The following is a 23,291-nucleotide window of genomic DNA, read 5'->3' as shown; positions in this document are numbered from 1 at the left end:
CTTTTGTTTTACAGATGACAGCTGGTGACTCTGATCCTTCCTTCCAGTCACATTCTGAGATTCTTGATAAATCTGGTCAACATGACTCTTCTCAAAAGGTACATTAATAACTGAAGGACTGTGTCCCCACAGCACACTTTCATCAGTGTCTGAATTCAAACTTGTGTGTTGATATGACTGTTCTAGTCCCCATAAGAACGACTTATACTGTGTGTGAAAGGTCCTCGTGAAGCGTGTTTCATTCAAGTTGTGTTGTGTTTTACAGTTGACCCGCATTGCTGCCAATTCCAAGTCAGCTGGTGACTCTGATCCTTCCTTCCAGTCACATTCTGAGATTCTTGATAAATCTGGTCAACATGACTCTTCTCAAAAGGTACATTAATAACTGAAGGACTGTGTCCCCACAGCACACTTTCATCAGTGTCTGAATTCAAACTTGTGTGTTGATATGACTGTTCTAGTCCCCATAAGGACGACTTATACTGTGTGTGAAAGGTCCTCGTGAAGCGTGTTTCATTCAAGTTGTGTTGTGTTTTACAGTTGACCCGCATTGCTGCCAATTCCAAGTCAGCTGGTGACTCTGATCCTTCCTTCCAGTCACATTCTGAGATTCTTGATAAATCTGGTCAACATGACTCTTCTCAAAAGGTACATTAATAACTAAAGGACTGTGTCCCCACAGGACACTTTCATCAGTGTCTGAATTCAAACTTGTGTGTTGATTTTAATGATCTAGTCCGCATAAGGACGACTTATACTGTGTGTGAAAGGTCCTCGTGAAGCGTGTTTCATTCAAGTTGTGTTGTGTTTTACAGTTGACCCGCATTGCTGCCAATTCCAAGTCAGCTGGTGACTCTGATCCTTTCTTCCAGTCACATTCTGAGATTCTTGATAAATCTGGTCAACATGACTCTTCTCAAAAGGTACATTAATAACTGAAGGACTGTGTCCCCACAGCACACTTTCATCAGTGTCTGAATTCAAACTTGTGTGTTGATTTTAATGATCTAGCCCGCATAAGGACGACTTATACTGTGTGTGAAAGGTCCTCGTGAAGCGTGTTTCATTCAAGTTGTGTTGTGTTTTACAGTTGACCCGCATTGCTGCCAATTCCAAGTCAGCTGGTGACTCTGATCCTTCCTTCCAGTCACATTCTGAGATTCTTGATAAATCTGGTCAACATGACTCTTCTCAAAAGGTACATTAATAACTGAAGGACTGTGTCCCCACAGCACACTTTCATCAGTGTCTGAATTCAAACTTGTGTGTTGATATGACTGTTCTAGTCCCCATAAGGACGACTTATACTGTGTGTGAAAGGTCCTCGTGAAGCGTGTTTCATTCAAGTTGTGTTGTGTTTTACAGTTGACTCGCATTGCTGCCAATTCCAAGTCAGCTGGTGACTCTGATCCTTCCTTCCAGTCACATTCTGAGATTCTTGATAAATCTGGTCAACATGACTCTTCTCAAAAGGTACATTAATAACTAAAGGACTGTGTCCCCACAGGACACTTTCATCAGTGTCTGAATTCAAACTTGTGTGTTGATTTTAATGATCTAGTCCGCATAAGGACGACTTATACTGTGTGTGAAAGGTCCTCGTGAAGCGTGTTTCATTCAAGTTGTGTTGTTTTTTACAGTTGACCCGCATTGCTGCCAATTCCAAGTCAGCTGGTGACTCTGATCCTTTCTTCCAGTCACATTCTGAGATTCTTGATAAATCTGGTCAACATGACTATTCTCAAAAGGTACATTAATAACTGAAGGACTGTGTCCCCACAGCACACTTTCATCAGTGTCTGAATTCAAACTTGTGTGTTGATATGACTGTTCTAGTCCGCATAAGGACGACTTATACTGTGTGTGAAAGGTCCTCGTGAAGCGTGTTTCATTCAAGTTGTGTTGTGTTTTACAGTTGACCCGCATTGCTGCCAATTCCAAGTCAGCTGGTGACTCTGATCCTTTCTTCCAGTCACATTCTGAGATTCTTGATAAATCTGGTCAACATGACTCTTCTCAAAAGGTACATTAATAACTGAAGGACTGTGTCCCCACAGCACACTTTCATCAGTGTCTGAATTCAAACTTGTGTGTTGATAAGACTGTTCTAGTCCGCATAAGGACGACTTATACTGTGTGTGAAAGGTCCTCGTGAAGCGTGTTTCATTCAAGTTGTGTTGTGTTTTACAGTTGACCCACATTGCTGCCAATTCCAAGTCAGCTGGTGACTCTGATCCTTCCTTCCAGTCACATTCTGAGATTCTTGATAAATCTGGTCAACATGACTCTTCTCAAAAGGTACATTAATAACTGAAGGACTGTGTCCCCACAGCACACTTTCATCAGTGTCTGAATTCAAACTTGTGTGTTGATATGACTGTTCTAGTCCCCATAAGGACGACTTATACTGTGTGTGAAAGGTCCTCGTGAAGCGTGTTTCATTCAAGTTGTGTTGTGTTTTACAGTTGACCCGCATTGCTGCCAATTCCAAGTCAGCTGGTGACTCTGATCCTTCCTTCCAGTCACATTCTGAGATTCTTGATAAATCTGGTCAACATGACTCTTCTCAAAAGGTACATTAATAACTGAAGGACTGTGTCCCCACAGCACACTTTCATCAGTGTCTGAATTCAAACTTGTGTGTTGATATGACTGTTCTAGTCCGCATAAGGACGACTTATACTGTGTGTGAAAGGTCCTCGTGAAGCGTGTTTCATTCAAGTTGTGTTGTGTTTTACAGTTGACCCGCATTGCTGCCAATTCCAAGTCAGCTGGTGACTCTGATCCTTCCTTCCAGTCACATTCTGAGATTCTTGATAAATCTGGTCAACATGACTCTTCTCAAAAGGTACATTAATAACTGAAGGACTGTGTCCCCACAGCACACTTTCATCAGTGTCTGAATTCAAACTTGTGTGTTGATAAGACTGTTCTAGTCCGCATAAGGACGACTTATACTGTGTGTGAAAGGTCCTCGTGAAGCGTGTTTCATTCAAGTTGTGTTGTGTTTTACAGTTGACCCGCATTGCTGCCAATTCCAAGTCAGCTGGTGACTCTGATCCTTCCTTCCAGTCACATTCTGAGATTCTTGATAAATCTGGTCAACATGACTCTTCTCAAAAGGTACATTAATAACTGAAGGACTGTGTCCCCACAGCACACTTTCATCAGTGTCTGAATTCAAACTTGTGTGTTGATATGACTGTTCTAGTCCCCATAAGGACGACTTATACTGTGTGTGAAAGGTCCTCGTGAAGCGTGTTTCATTCAAGTTGTGTTGTGTTTTACAGTTGACCCGCATTGCTGCCAATTCCAAGTCAGCTGGTGACTCTGATCCTTCCTTTTAGTCACATTCTGAGATTCTTGATAAATCTGGTCAACATGACTCTTCTCAAAAGGTACATTAATAACTGAAGGACTGTGTCCCCACAGCACACTTTCATCAGTGTCTGAATTCAAACTTGTGTGTTGATTTTAATGATCTAGTCCGCATAAGGACGACTTATACTGTGTGTGAAAGGTCCTCGTGAAGCGTGTTTCATTCAAGTTGTATTGTGTTTTACAGTTGACCCGGATTCCTGCCAATTCCAAGTCAGCTGGTGACTCTGATCCTTCCTTCCAGTCACGTTCTGAGATTCTTGATAAGTCTGGTCAACAGGTACATTAAGGAGACTAAAGATTTTAGTCTAATGTTTGTGCTTTTATTCATATTACACTTTTCTGGTGTAAATCAGTACATCAAACAGTTGAACAGTGTGTTTGGTAGATTAGTGGAATATATAGGGCAGTTTTATCTTTCACAAGGATTCTTTTCTTTGCTAATTTGCTGCTTTGAATTGGACAGATATGATGTCCTCTTAGCACACTTTCACTCTTTTGGAAACCTTTTTGTAGTGCCTAGCCCTGAACTATTAAAGAGACTTACCACTTTTTTGCGTGTTTGCACCACAGGAACAGTAAACGATTTTAGTACCAGGACTAGGGGTGGAACTGTACATGTATTCATATCGAACCGAACGGGTACGGGGGTCACGGTTTGGTGCATGAATTTAAACGGAGAATACATGGTATGAGAATACATGGTATGAAAATAAAAAAACTTGAGTAAAATAATTAATGTAATGCGGAACTACTGTTAGATAGGCAGGTTCTTTAGGGACAGCTAATCTGAAGCCCCGCTTTAGCTATGATTGGTGCCGATTCAGCCGAGCTCCGCCTATGTATGCGCTCTCTCAGAGCCCGTCTACATTCTCTGGCAATCTGCAGTTTTTTTGTCAGGTTGATGGTCCAGTGAGTGAGTCAGAGATGGCAGCGACAGCGAGTATAGAAAGTGGTGGTGTTTCACAAGAGTTATAGGATCTGCCGGCCTCTTTAAGATCGCAAGTTTGGGAACATTCTGGTTTTTCAGTCAGTTACAGTAGTACAGGCAGGAGAGTGGTGTAAAAGACGAGGACTGTGTGTCAGCGTTGTTCAGCAGTTGTTGGGTATATGAGTGGAAATACATCTAATCAGGGCTCTCAAGTCTCACGCATTCACCGTGAGACACACGCATTTCAGTCAGTTCACACGCCACACCTTGTATTTCTCACGCTGACAAGTAGGAGATAAATTGTCCTGCTATATACAATTAATGGATGAAGCGCAGGCATACCCAGGGGAGTTCTGTCGAGCTCAGCTGCTTTCAGTTTTTTAAGTGTGCTCAACTTTACGCAGCGCCATCATCGACAGAGTACCGCGAGAAATCTTGTGAAGGCGGCTGATTTTAAATCGCTCTCGCATTACTCTGATGTCATCCACTTGTCGTTTCTTGCTGCACCTCGTAAAGTCGTACACACCTATTAATTCATCCTACAAGCCTATTTTATTTATTTTGTTCTTAAGTACATTACATCTAGGCATATTTCATATTAATATAAAAATGTATTTAGGTAACACTTGTAATACATTTGAACCCATCTTTGTATGAAATTCAATTCAATTTTTTCAATTCAATTTTATTTATATAGCGCTTTTCACAATTGTTTATTGTTGCAAAGCAGGTTTACATGAGTAGATGTAGATGAGAACACAGAAAATCAATAGATAATATAAGAAGTAGAATATAGTGGCTAAGGTTAAACCGTACAAGCGAGCGTATTAATAATGTAACGGATACAGTAAAGTGCTAAGTTAAGCCGAAGTTGGCTGACTCATCTGAAAGAGCAGTACAAGTTTACTTCAAGTGGTATACATTTTTGTAATACGAGATGTTAAATGCATTTCATGACATTTCAAAATAACACCAATAAGGACACCTATGCTTTTAAGATTATCTTAAGTACTAAACATTTTTTGCCTTCTGCATTTTTGTTTTGCTTTTCCCTCCATCGTACCGAACCATGGCGCATGAACCGAACCGTGACTTCTGTGTACCGTTCCACCCCTTACTAGGACCGTATTTTTCATGAACTTAATTAACTCATACTTTAGAGTAGGGTATAATACTAAGGATCTACTGCGATCAATGCCATCACTACGGCCTGATGTTGTACTCAGATTGGGCATCATTATGAATACATTACAGAGTCCCTGCTGGTGGTGCAAATGAAACCTGGAAAATGGTACTGCGAACATTTAGTACTCATTTATACGGACAAGTATGGGGGTAATTAACTTCGAACCGGAACTAGTGCACACAGAAATTGATAGGACAGGAATATGTTTTTTTCTGAACTCTTTGTAGTGTTTAACTCGACAAGGCCAGCAATGCAATGAACATTTGTGTCTGTCAGTGAATGTCTTATTAATGTCTAACCATAGCCCAAGAATAGACAATGCGTATATTATGCAGCGGCGGTCTTAAGCATTTGGGGGCCTTTTTCAATTACTAATATGGGGCCCCTTCCCACATAAAACATAAACATAATAGAGCAAAAAAGCAAGGATTCCTGTTGGTTTGCATCAATGGTATATTATTTTATTATGTGCACTTTCAGCTCCACAAAGAGGCAGCTCAACAGAAATGATTCAACCTTATTAAATTAAAACTATATACAGTTATAGTTGGAATAAGCCTCGCCCTTTCATGGACGCTAACTTCTCTTTTCAATTTATTTGCGCAGTATTTTTTTAGCTGTATGGGCTACTTAAAAAAAAAACAGCTCAAACATCCCCTCAACTTGAATTATTTAACAAAAGCAAAGAAGAAAATGTGACTGACTGACAATGAACCGCAGTTATAAATAACAATGGGCTCCGCGTTTTTTCAGCACCGTGGACAGCTCACCGGGCGGCGGGCGTAGATTTCACTTGAGCCCTTTTTAGAAATACACCCTTCTGTGTCTGAGTGCTGAGAATGCCCTGCTAAGTTCATCTTTGTCCAGTGATTTTGTCACTTCGAGAGCTGATAGCCGCTCCTGGAGCATCTGCATCTATATAGTTCAATATTATAAAAACAGTTTGCATACTGTGAAGGCCGCGTCTGCAAATATGACAGTGGTTCTCAATTCCAGTCTTTGGTGCCCCCCTCCCAGAACATTTTAGATGTCTCCCTAGATGTGTTAATTAAGGAGCATGATGAGTGAAATCAGGTGTTTTATATAAGGAGACATCTAAAACATTCTGGGAGGGGAGCCCGAGGACTGGAATTGAGAACCACTGGTATGGTAATATGAACATGTAAAAGAAACAAAAGCAAACATATTAAAAAGCTGTTGACTTTGCTTGCATGATTTAATATCATACATCAAGATATTTTGGCAAAAACAGCAGGTAATCAAATTCAAGGTTATTTAGGGAAGAAATGTTATTCTGTTATTCATAGCTGGAATATATTTAAGAGTTCTTTATAAACAGTAATATAAAATATTGTTTATACTTTATACCTTTTCATTACAGATTGTGACACAGCTCCAAAATGAAAATGAGATTTCTGTTCCAAGACTGAGACGGACTAAAAGTATAATAGTAAGTTGCAACAAGATACTCAATGTCATTTTGTTTTCAATCAGGGATTTTGCTTAGAGCTACCATTTATGCTCATCATCAATTACTCAGTGAATTGTGTAATGTAGGCTCATATAAAAATGTATTAATGTATTAATATTACATAAGTGATAAATCATTTTGACTGCAAAAAAAATCTAAATCTAAAATTGAAAGAACCCGAAAGTTCATTGATTATACATTGATTATGTCTGTTAATTTACTAATTGGTTAATTAATTGTGGCAGTTCTACATAGAGTATTTATAATTATTATTTATTTTTTAGATGAAAGAGACAGATGCTCAAAATTCTGATGAGCTCTTTGATTCTACACCAGAGAGTTCTGATAATTACATTCCAGATACCACTTCTGAAAGTGATAGTGATGCTAGCCTTACACTTAACCCAACAAAACATCAGCTTCTTAATGATGAACTGGATGTTTGTGAGTCTGACTCTGAGAGTTCCCCTGATTGTGGCACAGCAACGTCAGACAAAACACACACCTTTACATCTGAGGGACCTGGAACAAGAGAAGAACCCAGTTCAAGTCAGAACGAGATCGATGGAATAGTTGTCAGTGCATACCAAAAAAGAGATGGTAAAAGAGTGTACAACAAGAGACATTATTGCTTGTATTGCTCCAAATCTTATGCTAAGATGGCAAGACATCTAGAAAGTTCACATGCAGATACTACTGATGTGGCTAGAGCTCTAAGTTTTCCTAAGGGTTCAAAGGAGAGAAAGAAACAGTTGGATTATATTCGCAACAAAGGAAACTATGCTCACAATGCAGCCGTTATGAAATCAGGGAAAGGAGAACTGGTGCCATTTAAGCGGCCATGTAAAAAAGTGCAGGGAGAAGAGTTCATGCATTGTGCATACTGTCAAGGACTTTTTACAAGAAAGGTCCTGTGGCGACATATGCGTACTTGTAAACTTAAACCTAAGTCAGTCCCCCCAAAACCCGGAAAAAACCGGGTTCAGTCCATGTGTACATACACAGGGCCTGTGCCTTCAGACATGACCAAACAGCTGTGGGGAGTAATCAGTGCCATGAATCCTGACCCAATCACAGATATAATAAAAAATGACAAAGTAATAACTGATCTAGGGCAGCACTTGTTAAACAAAGGTGGGCTTTCGGCCAAGAATAAACAGTGTGTGCGGGAGAAGATGCGAGAATTGGGAAGGTTAGTTCACAATGCTAGGAGAGTCACCTCCTTAAAAACACTGGAAGATTGTGTAAACCCATTTAAGTACATGGAGACTGTCAAAGCTGTCAAGTATACATGTGGGTATGACAGTGAAACTGACAAGTTCATGATTCCATCACTTGCAAACAAGCTTGGGAATTCCCTGGTTAAAGTAAGCAAACTCTTGAAAGCTCGGGGCTTAATCTCAAATGACCAAAGGCTTGTGAAGTATGCCAGTAATTTTCAAGAGGTCCATGCAAATAAGTGGAATGAGCTGATCTCATCTACAGCATTGAGGAATATCAGGGAAGCAAAGTGGAATGTGCCCACTCTTATGCCCTTTACTGAAGATGTCCAAAAAATGCATGCATTTCTCAATGAAGCTCATGACGAGGGTTTCAAATTACTCTCTGAAAGTCCTTCTACTACAGCTTGGATGGAGCTGACAAAGGTATGTTTGTCTCAGATTATTCTTTTTAATCGACGCAGGGAAGGAGAAGTGGCGAGCATGCCTTTATCTGTATTTTTATCAAGAGACACTTCTGAACCACATGAGGATGTGGATTGGGCACTCTCTGAAGTGGAAAAAAAACTCTGCAGACACTTCACAAGGGTTATCACCAGGGGAAAACGTGGTCGACCAGTTCCATTTCTTCTGACTCCAAAAATGCTGAGCGCCTTGGAACTCCTTGTTGAGCAAAGAGAGATTTGTGGGGTTTTAAAAGACAATACCTATATGTTTGCAAGACCAGGCGCCATGACACATTTTCGAGGGTCAGACTGTCTCCGTGACTTTGCAAAGGCTTGTGGTGCAAAGTGTCCCAAGGCACTGACATCTACCAGACTGCGAAAGCATGCCGCAACCCTTTCAACGGTGCTGAATATGACAGACACTGAGATGGACCAGCTGGCAAACTTTCTTGGACATGACATAAGAATCCATCGTGAATTCTATCGACTCCCTGAAAAGACCCTGCAACTTGCCAAGATCAGCAAAGTTCTAATGGCTCTTGAACAAGGAAGATTAGCTGAGTTTCATGGCAAGAACTTGGATGAAATTGGGATAGATCCTGATGGTATGTTATTTTTGGTAATGTTTTTTCTATTTACAATATATTTTATTTTTGCCAAATCTCATTAAGCTATACTTTGACCTCTACAGAAAAAGTTCTGGAAAGTGATGAGGAAGATGAGACCATACAGGACGAACACTGTTCATCTACCTTTGTTGGTTTGTACAAAAAGATACATTACATAAATGCACACACATACATCTCAGTAGCCATTAAAACTTTCAATGTATATAAAGAATAAACGTATAATGTGATAAAAACGCTATAAAAAAAACACTACACAAAAGGGAAACATAGGGGGAACAGACTTTTGACATTTGCCTGACGTGGCTATAGACGGTTTTATCTGACGCACGTGATACACGTCTGGATCCGAACTTTAATTCCGGTTTCGTTTTTTTAATGGTCTGACTAGTTGCTAAACTGATCTCTTGAACAAATGCCTCGTCGAAAATAACAAATGTCTTGGTTTCCTAGGTAATCTGTGTTGGTTTTTTTGCTTGTTATATAAATAAACTACGTTTAAAGTACTTCGTGGTTATTTATTATTAGTAGATTACCGGAAGTTACGTGCAGACCGCGAGAGCCGCTTGTTTATGTTGTTATTGCTGAAACCGTCTATATTAAAAAGATTTCGCCTCCCAAGACAACTCATTATGGAGCTGCTGGATCTTCTCAGACCATAATTCTGTATCTAATTCTCTCTCTGTTCATTGTAGATGGGTTGCTTTTTATTGAAAACATTAACCAATTGCAATCCATACTGCATTAAACTGCAGCTGCTTGCCAATCAGTTCTGATTGTAAAGTACCTTACCATTAGTATAAAAGTGTATAAAATAATTTTTTAAAGTCGTTAAACCCATGTCAAGAAGTGGCACAACGGGATAAGAAAGGGTTAATGATTTGCGAGGGATACACAGTTTGTCTACCGTATTACTGACAATTATAATTTAATTAATGGTCTATATTTTACGGATAACTGAAACTATGTTAAAATAAATATTACTGGAATAATTTGAGTAGTTCCAATTGCATAGAACGCGTTGTCTTTCTTAACGCCGTAATGCACCTTCGCGTGTAGTGGAAAATCTATCCCAGAGCGATCGATCCCAAATAATTCAGCACCTGCACTTGGGACAGCGCCTTTGTTACGTCGATCTTAGAGGCAGCGTGTTAAAAAGCTTCCTAAGGGACACTTCGGGGAACACACTTACGAACATAAACAACTTTGGTAAGATAAATCTTTTTGAGTCTTCTTAGCGCGCTAAGAGTGAGCGTTATCGGGGAACCGGGCCCTGATGATTTGAATCATGTGTGTTAAGTAAAGGAGACATACCAAATGTGCAGAGCAGTGGGCCTCCAAGAATAACATTGAGAACACTGACTACACTAATGCAAAAAATAAACTAGACCAGAGTTCTTATGGGGAGAAGATTTATCATAGGTATTAATGTAGCACAGTTCTCCAATGTTGTATGTTGGGCTACAAACAATAGTTACTCTTAGAACCTCCTGTAGATTTCGCAATCTACAAGTTCCTGAAGAATGATGTTCCTTTGTGTGAAAAAGGTATGAACCAAATGGTTCATAGAATAACAGTTTTAGGTTATTGTATCAGAGGCACATTCACAATTGTCAGTGCATCTGTCTACAAAAATGCACCATCTAAAGTACACAATCTGTGAAATGACTGTAGATGTTCTCCTTGCTTGCCTCTTTTCCACAAGAGGTGTTCTACATTCTTGTAAATGTCCACCGGAACACTATAAGGGACTCAAGCCTATTCATTATGATCGTGTCCTGTCTATGGTGAAGCTTTATGATATCCAGTGTGAAGTAGAAGATTTTGATGTAATGTAGTCATGCAGTGTATTATATGATGCCCTGGAATCAGTATTAGAATGCAATTTGCACATTTAAACATTTCTGGATTTAGGAGGAGGAAACTTTCCTATAGCGTTAGCAACTGAAGCAATGTCAAATTAACTCTCAAAAGGGAACCATTAGTACAACAAATAACACGTTGTGTATTGTTTGCTTTCTGTAGTACATGTAAAGTATATCTTTCTGAACATGTTTAATGGGTGATAATTTTTCATAGAACCAACACAAGAAGAGATTATACATCCTGCAGAAATTAATGAAATGCCGCCACCACCACCCAAGAGACGAAGACCACCATCACCAGATGAAGAGATGCCTGCAGGAGCCAGTGGTGTGAGGCCTTCTTCCAAAGGTGAGCACTTTAAACATTTTGTACACTATATAGACAAAAGTATTGGCACATCATCTCCTTCCAATAAACATGTTTGGCGTGGTACAGTGGCTCAGTGGGTAGCACTTTTGCCTTACAGTTTTATGAATCAGTGATGATCTTGCTGTATGTAGGATCCCTATTAAAAGTATATATGCATCCAAAAGCCAAAAATGGCGTATGCCAAAAAATATTCCGATTTATAAAACGATGCGTACGCACAATTTACGGGACTGACAACCGCATTCTACAACCGAATTAACTCCCGCAAAATGCAGGTAGTGACAACCGCCTTTACAAAAACTCTGCATAGTGTGTACATAACCGAACTGAACAACTAGTAGTTAATCAAGTATTTAAACGTGCATCATATACAGGACAGGTCTCTCTTCTGAAAAAATAAATTCCTAGAAGGGGGAAAAGCCTTGCCAGATCTTGCACTAAAAAAAACAGCGAACAAGAAAAATCCAATAATAAACCGAAATAAATCTAAATGCTTTACCTCAAAGATCAAAATATTGGGACCGGCACCTTCACATTTTATTGACACCAAAAACTTGAGCCAAAAGCAATAAACGGTTAAGCGCCAAAACAGTATTTACGTACAAAAACAGACAAGGACCTGACAACACTGCAAAACCGCGCGCTGTGAAGCAGCCTCACAAAACACAACGCCAAGACGGAGGTTTATTGCAAAACACAATGCTGTTTAATTATTTTGGTCAAAGCTGTGAGCGATAAGCACGCGAGACGGCAGAACGTTGCTATGGTTATCTTTGTGTCAATCATCACATTTTCGGGAGTGAGTCTTGTTCCTGTAATTAAATAAAGGTTGTATTGAGCAGCTGCACTCTGATGGATTGATTTGTTGTTATGGAGTTATTAAATAATTATTTTTAATTTTGTTTTCATCAATTAAATGTTTCATAATAGTGACTTTACTAGGATTTCTTAAGTCCATGCATCATTTAAATTGTCAATTTTACACAAACTTTTTTAGTAAATACAACTTACATTTTATTTGTTGACATTACTTAACAAAGCTATGTGGAACCCACTTGACGAAGTTTTTTTTAAGTAAATCCAACTTTATGGTATGCGTTCTGCCAATAAACGCAAGCCATTGGCGTAATCATCCAGCAGTGCAATCACGCAGCATTACACACAGGGATCACTACAGCATTTAGGGGGTGTTCCGGACAGGGATTATCTTAAGACAGGACTAGACCTTAGTTTAATTAGGAAATGCCTTACTAAAAACATTACTAGTGTGCAAATAGAGCCAAAACAAAGAGAACTGATGTATTTTAGGATATGTCAATGGAAGTTGTTTTCAGTTTGGACAGCTCTTGCATATATTTTAGTCTAGGACTAGTCTAATCCCTGTCTAGGAAACCGCTCCATAGGTGGAATTTCCCAGACAGGAATTAGACTAGTCCTAGACTAAAATATATGTAAGAGCTGTCCAAACTGAAAACAACTTCCATTGACATATCCTAAAATATAGGCTTAGGCTTAAGCCTAGTATTAGACTAACTCAAATGTTGGTGTTGTCATGATTTAAAAACAACTTGCTCTGGCATATCTTAAAATATATTAGTGCCAGTGTTGTGTCTCAAGATGCACACCAGTAGTGTTTATTTATAAATTATGTTTTTAAAATGTTCTTAAATATCCTAATTTAACTAAGGCCTAGTCCTGCCTTAAGCTAAGCATTTTCCAGGCAACCACCCCTATATGTTTACAGCAGTTAGACCAGTGGTCTCAAACTCCCGGCCCGCGAGCCATTTGCGGCCCGCCCTCCCCCTCTCTGCGGCCCGCGGCACCTTTCAACAATACAACATAATCTGGCCCGCAGAAAGATTTTTATTCACTTTGTTTCATAATCATTAAATTTTTTATTTAAACGTTTAAGGGTTCGTTCGCGTGTCGCGTCTAACAACGCGCGTTAAAAAGAGTCAAGGCGTTTCTTACTTTCTGTGCTCGGGAGCGGAAGTTGCGTTCCGGTCGCGTCACCCGTTGCTACGCAGCCATGAGCCGCGCGCGCTCCGTGATTGCGAGGATAACGGAATGCGTGATCGGACTTTAATTCCTCATCTGAACCTCGCGTCAATCATATCGTCACCATGCGATCAGTTAATCTGGTCGGTACTTTGTAGTGTTTATCCAGAGAAGATTTGTTACTTCCGGGTTAATATCAGCTGTTACTCAGAGAAGAGCTGCGGTGGGGTTCACATCAACAAGTCACAGCTTCTAATGGAGACACCGCATAATATGAGGGAGAGCCGTAATGTAATGTAATGCAACACATAAACTACAGATAAGAAAAATTGCCATCAAAGTGCCCAGGTTAAAAGAGGAACGATAAGGAGAAACATACAGAGGATAAAAGTATGAATACTGCTATATTAATGAAGTATAATATATTATTATGTAGCTTGCTATGCAATTACACCTAGCAGTATTATAATGTTTTTCTGTTTAACTAGCTTATGTAACATTGACTACCCATTCAGAAGTTTTAGGATCACTTTCACTTATTCATATTTTTCCACATATAAAAGCAAATTCATTAAAACTGTGGAATAACAAATATGGAACATAATAAAGTCAATACTATGACTGTACACAATCCAAAATAAATCAAAACACAAACACTTACTGTGGTAATTTTTTATAATAGTTTATAAATGTATACAGAAATTATATTTGTTAGTTTAGTGCAAGGTTTTAATAGGCCTTAGTTATTAAAGAGAAGGTTAAGAAATGATTTACTTATATAAAATAATGTATATTTAAAAGAGAAAAAACACTGCTTTTATTATACATTAAATAATAGAATTTTAACAGTAAATTTACAGAAATATTGTACTTTTTTAACCTTAAAATAGCTCTGCGGCCCTCCGATTAAATGTCAATCTCAGAAATGGCCCCAAGCCAATTTGAGTTTGAGACCCCTGAGTTAGACTTATTGTTAATACATTGCTAAAATCACAGCATAAATTAGTGGTATTACTGAAATAAAATAAATGTTTTATGCTGCTTTAGTGCGTGCGTCTAATATGCGCGTTCTTCTCCATCAGCATGAGCATGCTCTACAAAGAGCAGAAATATAAAAATGTATCATTTTAATTAAAAAAACATAAATCATAATTTCCTTTTACTAACAGACTTTTTACTTTAGCGATCTCCATTTTTGTCTTTCTTAATACTTGCACATGAGTAGGTAAAATATTTTTTTTGTGTATTTTACATGACGGTTTTGTTATGAACACCACAGTTAGGAAGATTATAATGAGGACATGTAGAGTAGCCTAGCGTTTGTACCAAGAGTTAAACAGCTATATCTCCAGATGTTAAGATTTGATGATAAAAGGCATAGTAATTAAGGTAAATATATTGTTATTTACACTGTGTTCTGCAGTTATCTAATGGTAGGATGATTTAATCCTTTATAGTATTCGATGCAATCGGGCCATTTCTCCTCCTGCGCTCCCATAGTGGACTGTGACGATGAGACCGCGTAGGTTAATTATTAAAACTTATTTTTGATTTAAGATTTTACAATAAGATGTAGGCTTATATGAAACAATTATCACTCAGAACAAGGACGAATAACACTGCTTGATGTGTATGTGGCATCTATAGTTATAATCGTTTGTCTGACATTTCCTTATTCAATCTCACTTAAATTCATGACCACACCATCTGTGTCGCCAATTCCCTTTGTCTCCAGAATGTGCGTACGCACAGCTCCGAGTTTGCTTACAGGTGCGCACATTCTCCTGTCAAGTTTGTTTTTTAATAGATCACAACCTTTGCGTGGGAACTGGCGTACGCAAGTTTCCAGCTCAGTTTTGTCCCTATGCACACTTTATAAATGAGGCCCCTGGGTTTTATGCATACCAGTCAAGTTCTTCCACACCAGACTGAATCAGTCATTTCTGTTTGAACCTTGCTTTGTACATAGGGGCATTGCCATTTTGAAACAGAAAAGGGCCCTGCCCAAAGTGTTGCTGTAAATTTAGCATCACACAAATCTCTAGAATATCATTAAATGCTGTAGCATTAAGATGTGTGCTCACAGAAAAGATTAAAGTAATCAAACCTGTTCATTAGAAGGGGGTGTCCCAATACTTTTGTCCATATAGTGTAAGTTGATTATGATTGTCTACCACTTTTTGGACAAATGCTGTAAACGGGGGAATATAAAATCTTAAAATACCGATGTCAGCTCATTAAACCAACTATTAGCATGCAGTTACAGAATGTGGTGTTAGGGTGTAGTGACAGTATCCAAACCAAAGCGTAATTGAGTGCGTTTGACCCTCAAAGCCTTGTTCGTTTGACTAGTGTGAGCACTTTGTACTGTGCCCAGACGCAGTTTGAGTAACAGTGTGAGTGCAAGGCAAGACATCAGTAGCCTGACAGTCATTCAACATCATATGGTTCCATAAAAGCCCTTCTGAAGTGTGCAGCACAGTTACAATTAAATGTCTGATTGTCATAAGCCAGAGATCGACTAAAAATATGGGTATGTGAGAGGGTGCCAGATGTGAGTACACCCTTAATTCAGATATTTCTTTAGACACTGATTTCCAAGCAAAAGCATCCAACTAGTAAATTAAAACCTAATGCCTCAATCCAATGCTTGTTCATTTATATTCCGAAATAAAGGATCCAGTAATGTACAGTATGTTCAGTATTTGGTGTGACCCCTTGATAAGTAAGGACTGAACTGTTTCAGTAACTGCTGAGTAGTCCTGCACATGAATCTGAGACATTTTTGTCAAGTCAAAGGCTTTTATTTATATAGTGTTTTATACAATACAACATTACATAAATTGTGCCCACAGAAATTCTCCTTTTTGAAAATCTGTAAAGCAGCTCTAAAAAGAAGAAAATAGTAGAGACTCAATTTGTTTAAGTCAGTTAATTGCTGGTTCTGTTTGGTTCAATAACTGTTTAGTAAAGTCCAATATTGGATAGTTTAATTTATCTATAAACCAGCTCTTAAGAAACCAGTGATATCTTCCAGCTCGGTTTAGTTCTCATCCGGTAGATTTTGTGCAGTTAAGTCAATAATAGACTTAGTCAGGGGACCTTTTCTCCTTAATCCAGATGAACCAGCTTAACCAGAACTTAATTCCAGGCTGCATTACGATATATTTTACAATATTTTGTCCAGTTCCTTCAGCAGAATATGAAGGGAGTTAACTGTCTCCAGGAGTTTTTGCAGAGGGCTTGTCTGATTCTCATGGTCTTCACCAAAGATCTGCACATTGACTGCTACAGATATGAAGTCTTGACAAGCTGTAGAAACTGATCGCATGTGAAGTAGTTGTCTCTGCTGATTTTTGAGGTTGTTTGGGCTGTCATATGGTCTGGATACAAACTGATATGGAGTTAGCTGTAGTTGTAGTGTACTTGCTTTGTTTAATCTGTACTGAGCTAGTTGATGTTTGTTAGTAGGAATCTTTACTGGACTACTTAATAAGCTTTTGTTAAAAAGCTGCTAGTATTTAGCCATCTTGCTAATCAGACACAGATCTTCTCACACATGGAGGAAAAACTCAATCACCACCAGCATCCTCAGTAGTGGTACCGCACAGACATCTCTAGCTGTTGGACTGTGGAACTGGCAGTTAGCTTTCAAATAAAGTAGATTTTATCTTTGCATTTCCAAGTTAGTCAAATTCAGTTGTTTGACATGCTGCTGTCCTCTTTTCCTGAAGATGGCACTCCATTGGTAGATTTGAGTGACTTTAACATCCATCTAGACCAGGGTAACACATCCTACCCTGGAGAGTCAGTGCCCTGCAGAGTTTAGCATCAACTTTGATCAAACACACCTACCTGTTAGGACTGTCACAATTATCAAATAAATATTTTAGATCACCGCAATGATTGCATATCTCTCTAAAAACACAAGGGGAAGCTGCAGCATCTGTATAAACGAGACTGGATCTAATGGTGCTCCTTGACTGACATTGTAATGCAATGCATTGCAAAGCCATTTAATACAGTGAAAAAACAGCATTTTAAGAAATGCTGCAGAACTTTTATAAGCAGTATGAATTGCCAGGTAAAACATACATTTCCAAAACATCAAATTCCAAATTTAGATGCTATTCTTAAGGATCTGTAAGGATTTTTTTTTTTTTTGCAGCCACTACAGACATGTGGTCCAGTATTAATATGACCATAGTAAGATTGTCTATTATTTAAGGCCTGTTCTGGTATAGTCAGTCTATTTTGATTGCATTTTTATTTTCTGGTATTTTCAGTTACACTTTATTGTGTTTTATTTCTTATGAAGAATTTTCAGTTTTTTAAAGATTTATTCATTAAAGAATTACTTTTTAAATATGTTTTATGTGTATTCCTATTTCTTGCCTGGTAAATCTTGCAAAAGATTGAATTTAAATAATCACAACAATGTGTAAAAAATTTCATGAACTAACAAAAAAATCTGAAAATTAAACGTCAAAGCCCTAAAACAGGCAATAAATCATCAAAACTGTCAAAATGTATTAGGCAATTAATCGTCCGCCAAATTTCATAATCGTGACAGCCCTACTACCTGTGATTTTGTAGTGATCATGAAGATATTGATTAGCTTGCTCAGCTGTGTTTGATTAAGGTTGGAGCTAAACTCTACAGGGCACCAGCTCTCCAGGGTAGGATGTGAGGAACCCTGACCTAGACAAACCTTAAGCAGTAGACTTACTAGAACTTCTGTTTTTGTTTGACCTCTTGTCCTCCAACCGATTGCACTTACAGAGGAGGACAACAACTAGAACGAGTCCTGGGGCCAGTTTTACTAAACAGGGCAAATTAGCGTAAGTTCAGCATCACATACTTTGCAGCTAATGGGACATAGGACACTGAAAAGAACTGGAGTTTCCCATTCTTGCCTGATATAGGTTAATAAGCCACCCATACCATATTCATTCATGCACCCTAATACCATCAGATATTCTGACTTTTGAATTCAATGCTGATAACATGTTGGAAGGTATCCTTCATCTTTAGCCCAGTGGACATGATGTCTGTTTCTTCATACAATGTCAAATTTGGACTTCTCTGACCATAGAACACTTTTTTTCTTTAAAACAGTCCATTTTTAAATGAGCCTTGGCCCACAGGATTGTGTTTACCGAAAGTGTTTTCTGGAAGTATTCCTGGGCCCATTTAGTAATGACACAATCATGCCGATAAGTGATGCAGTGTCGTCTGAAGACCACGGGCATCCAATAAAGGTCTTTGGCCTTGTCCACACAGACATTTCTCCTGTTTTTCTAAATCCTTTGATGTTATGCACTGTAGGTTATGAAATTTGCAGGCCTTTGCAATTTGATGTTGAGGAATTGTGGAATACTTCATAATTTAAAAAAAAAAAAAAAATTTTACTCACTTGTTTACAGATCTCAAAGATATCCCTTTTATACTATAGCCAATCATGTTATAGACCAGGGGCCGTATTCACAAAGAATTTTATCTTACCACTAAGAGTACTCCTAAATCGCACTAAAAGATTTTAGCTAGGAGTTTTCTCTTAAAGGTTATTCACAACGCCTTTCAGACCTACTCTTAGTAAGGAAAATTATAACTCCTAAACTAAGAGTGAGTCTTCTTGCTACGGGTGACGTCAATTCTCATGCAGGAGCTTCCTCGCAATTACCATGGTGATTGGTTGTTAGATGACAGGGCTATCATGCGTAACATAACGCAGACACACCAAATCATGGAATTATGACATCGAAATATGTCTGTGTCCTACACAAAATAATAATAGTAATGTCATTGAAATGCATATATAATGTCATGTTGTGAATTAAATTAAATCAAAGTAGCGTATTACCCTAATGAAAACCACAAATTGCCTAATAATGAAAAACAACATTGCATTAACACTTGCTTGGTTAATTGACATCCTATTAGCCTAAATAGACTACTTAAAGCAAGAAAATGTTGCTCCTTTTGAAGTAGCCTAATGTAATAGTTAAATGACGGTGGATTATGAACTCGCCAAAACGGAAAAGAAAGCCCAACTGGACGCAGAATCAATAACTGCTGCTGGCCTAGTTGGTGCTGGAAAAAATAAACATAATAAAAGGGAAATTCGGCCAAGCGGTGATGCGCGGGTCAATGTATAAACAACCCACACCCGACCGACGTTTTCAACTAATCCGCCGCAATTCGGACCGCAAAGAAATAAAAAATAAATAGTGTACCCAACCTGCTCCCTGGCACACAATTTTTAAAAGTAGTATTTGTTTAAAATGGTTAACTGGCATCTTTATTTCAAACGACCCGACCGACCGCGACCCGAAAATCATAAAAAATGTTTTTGGATGACTCGTAACTGCAGTTGACCGCAGGCACCCGCTCATTTCGGATCAACCCGCGCATCACTGGGGAGAGGATTTGTTTGCAGATCAATGCAGCATTCCCGCTTGTGTCATGGACCCCAGACGACTGCGAGAGGTGGTGGTATGCACTACAATCGCAGTGGAGGGTTGAGATTGCAGCCTTTAAACGGGCAAGCATGGCAACAGGTTGGCCTATAATATTAAATATATAATATCATTGTTTCATGTAATTCTAAAAAACTTCCTGCTTGTCATGAATGTAATGAATTATGAAACAAATGTCATTAACAATATGCTTACATTAAAGTGTGCTTTTAAATGTTATGTAGGCTATGCAATGCTTTTGAGTAGGTGAAACTGTCGTGTTAAGCCATTTTACGATCCTTTGTGAATAGGTCTTAGTGAGTTAGGAGTCCTCTCGACTTCTTTTAACTCTTTCACCGCCAGCGTTTTTAAAAAAAGTTGCCAGCCAGCGCCAGCGTTTTTCATGATTTTCACCAAAGTTTAATGCCTTCCAGAAAATGTTCTTCTTTAAATATATAAACATACAATATACCAAATGAAAGAACAGACCCTCTGCTTTCAAACAAAAAAAACCGTTTCATCCTACCTTTAGTGGTTCTTTTGCAATCAGCTTTTGAATATGGGTAGGTTTTTGCAAAAATACCATATTTTGAGCAAAAAGCAGAGATAATTCCATTTTTATGACGGACTTTTCATAGAGATCCGATTCAGAGTGATCTTTAAAACAGACACGGACATGCAGCAGCTTGTCATAGGGCAATACTTCCGGTTTTAAAAAGTTCGGAAGTGCGCCACCTGGTGGATACTAGCGGTATTGCGGAAAGACGGAAAATCTCGTCATTGGCGGGGAAGCGTTTTCTCTTAATTGACGAGATATCTCGTCAATGGCGGGGAAAGAGTTAAGCTGTCCCAGACTTAGGTGCTACTTTTACGTCTAAAATGCTTCGTGAATTACTCTTAGTGAAAAAAATTAGGAGTTAGGAGTGAAACGCCCATTATTTTTAGGAGTTGCTCCTTAATTCGCCAGTTTGGAGCTACTTTTAGCCTTAAAATTCTTTGTGAATACGGCCCCTGATGTCACTTAACTTAATTAGTCACTAGATGTTCTCCCATCAGAATATAAATATATTTTTTTCAAAATATATTGCTTTTTCAGCCTTTTCCTGCCCTGTGCTAACTTTTTGTTTGAAGGGAGTCTTGCCAGGGGTGTAATTCCATGTAGAACCACCTCTGGTAGGAGGGATAGTGTATAAACGATTTAACGTTTTTTTAAAGTATTTACTATCAAATATAATATAAATAATTACCAAAGCCATAAACTTGTACTAGGCACTTTGATAACTAGATAATTTGTGACCCTGTCTGTGAAAACCAGGCTAGAGTCTCAAATTCTGAGATAATGAGAATAAAAGTCTGATTTTAGACATTAATTTAATTGATTTTAATCTTTGACATGATCTTACTCAGTCAATATTAAATAAATGAAGATTATTTTTCACAGAATGTTCTTTATGTTATGTAGGATGATTTATGTAGAAAATAGTAAATATTAAACAACTTTAGCTGGGTTTTTACAGACAGAGTCACTTTTATGTAATGAAGCTTCTTTCTTAAAGTTTAGCTTTTAAATATTTTTAGGAATGTATTAAAAAAATCTATTTACTGTTTCTATCTATTTACTAAAATCTAAAAACTATTATGTTTGAAGACAACACAATATGTATGCTTAAAGTGAAGAAGTTGATCCTGTTTTTTTTTCCTCTGACTACTTCAAGGTAAAACTAACAACAAGAAAAATCCCTGGCAGAAGGCAGAGGTGGAGGCAGTGGAAAGGCACATGATGCGGTTCATCACATCTTGTACCGTACCATCGAAGAGTCACTGTGAGAAGTGTTTGAAGGCTGAACCAGAAGCACTAAAGAAACGTGACTGGAAGAACGTGAAATTCTTTATATATAACCGCATTACTGCCTATAAAAGAAGTTTGCATTGCAAATAAGTTTGAAGGTTACCAACTCTCTGGTATGGCAGTTTTTGTTTTTTGCCATTTTCTTGTTTTTGCACTTTGGAGGTAAGTTGTTTTATAAATACCTACACCGGAGTTTTGCACTCTTTGTTGTCGATTTCTAAATTTGTGTTTTTTATTCTTTTATTTATTTTATTTTTTCTTATGAAGAAAATTTGTTTTGGGGGTTCATTTTACCTCATATGTCATGTGTTTAATAAACACATTAAAAGTTAATTTCAACATATTTAATGTCTTGATGGTCATTTAATAGTTTCTTTCAGATTTATTACTGTGGTGAACTAATAGCTGATGGTTGGTAAAGTAATATCAATGGAGTGTTATATAGATGTAAATCAGTACAGCTGTGATTAGAGGCATAAGGATGCAAGTTCAGTACAGTAGACAATCATAATCAAACTAAAATAGTGCTTTATCACACAACAATCAGAGCAATATTTTGTTTATACAACAGTTCAATGGCACGTGTGTAAAAAACAAAAACGGAGCGTCTTAAAGCCTATTTTGTGTCAACTACTTCCTTCCACACAAAAGCCCAGAATGTCAGTTAACCCCCTTACGAAAATTAACCGTGGTTTTACTACAGTTTAAACAAAAAAAAAAAACATGGTTAGTGTAGTAAAACCAGTTTTGCTGATAGTATTCAATACACCAAAACACCATGGTTACTACACTTTTATTACACAATTTGTTTATAAACAGGGTTTGGCAGGTGAATGTGTGAGTGTCTGTGGCACATTCTACTATACACACATCTATGACCGTACGGCACAAATGGTAAAACAAAGCCTTCCATACTGATGCTAAAATGATCAGAAAGAACTGTTGTTTATTACAGTTAAAGAACAGTTTGAAGTGGAATGGTTTAAAGGATTCTTTTGTATGCCTGATAGTTGGAAAATATCCAGGCAATAATTTACTACCATTGCAATATGTGAAAAGTTCACTGCAAACTTTAATCACACACGCTAATTTTAACAAACATTTTGTATGGTTTGATGATGGCTAAATGTACAGTATAACACTTAAGTTGAATCTTTGCATCACTAATACCATTTGCTGGTGTCACTACACATGAATAACCAATCGAAGCTAAATTTAAACTGATAGCGTTTTGTGTATTTAATTCTACGTCATTGTAGATAAAACCCATTGTTCTGTAAGTGCAAATGAAAAAATGAAATCTTTTATAATTTGTAATTAGTAACATACATGTTGTTTTAGGGTCCCCACATATCATGTTGCAAGGTCCCCACATGTCACAGGAATGTGTGTGTGTTATGCAAATAATATGCAAATAAGATCCCCATAAGGCATGTTTACTCGATTTTTCAGAAGTCCCCATTTAGCATGGTCAAGTGATTACTTCATTATTT

The 23,291-nt window shown here is 38.0% G+C and overlaps 1 protein-coding gene across 1 annotated transcript; it reads left to right on the top strand.

Moving 5' to 3' along the window:
• The first annotated feature begins 2,723 nt into the window (after positions 1–2,723).
• Positions 2,724–22,119, top strand: LOC135776965 (uncharacterized). Its single transcript, XM_065287869.2, has 9 exons — positions 2,724–2,848; positions 3,016–3,123; positions 3,291–3,398; positions 3,566–3,658; positions 6,877–6,945; positions 7,251–9,237; positions 9,324–9,392; positions 11,338–11,472; positions 21,665–22,119. The coding sequence occupies exons 6-9, from the start codon at positions 7,251–7,253 to the stop codon at positions 21,886–21,888; spliced, it is 2,415 nt and encodes an 804-aa protein (XP_065143941.1). The 5' UTR covers positions 2,724–2,848; positions 3,016–3,123; positions 3,291–3,398; positions 3,566–3,658; positions 6,877–6,945; the 3' UTR covers positions 21,889–22,119.
• The last annotated feature ends 1,172 nt before the right edge of the window (positions 22,120–23,291 follow it).

The sequence above is a fragment of the Paramisgurnus dabryanus genome, chromosome 18 (assembly GCF_030506205.2).
Source record: "Paramisgurnus dabryanus chromosome 18, PD_genome_1.1, whole genome shotgun sequence".
Lineage (NCBI taxonomy): Eukaryota > Metazoa > Chordata > Actinopteri > Cypriniformes > Cobitidae > Paramisgurnus > Paramisgurnus dabryanus.
This window is presented reverse-complemented; position numbering and strand designations above follow the sequence as displayed.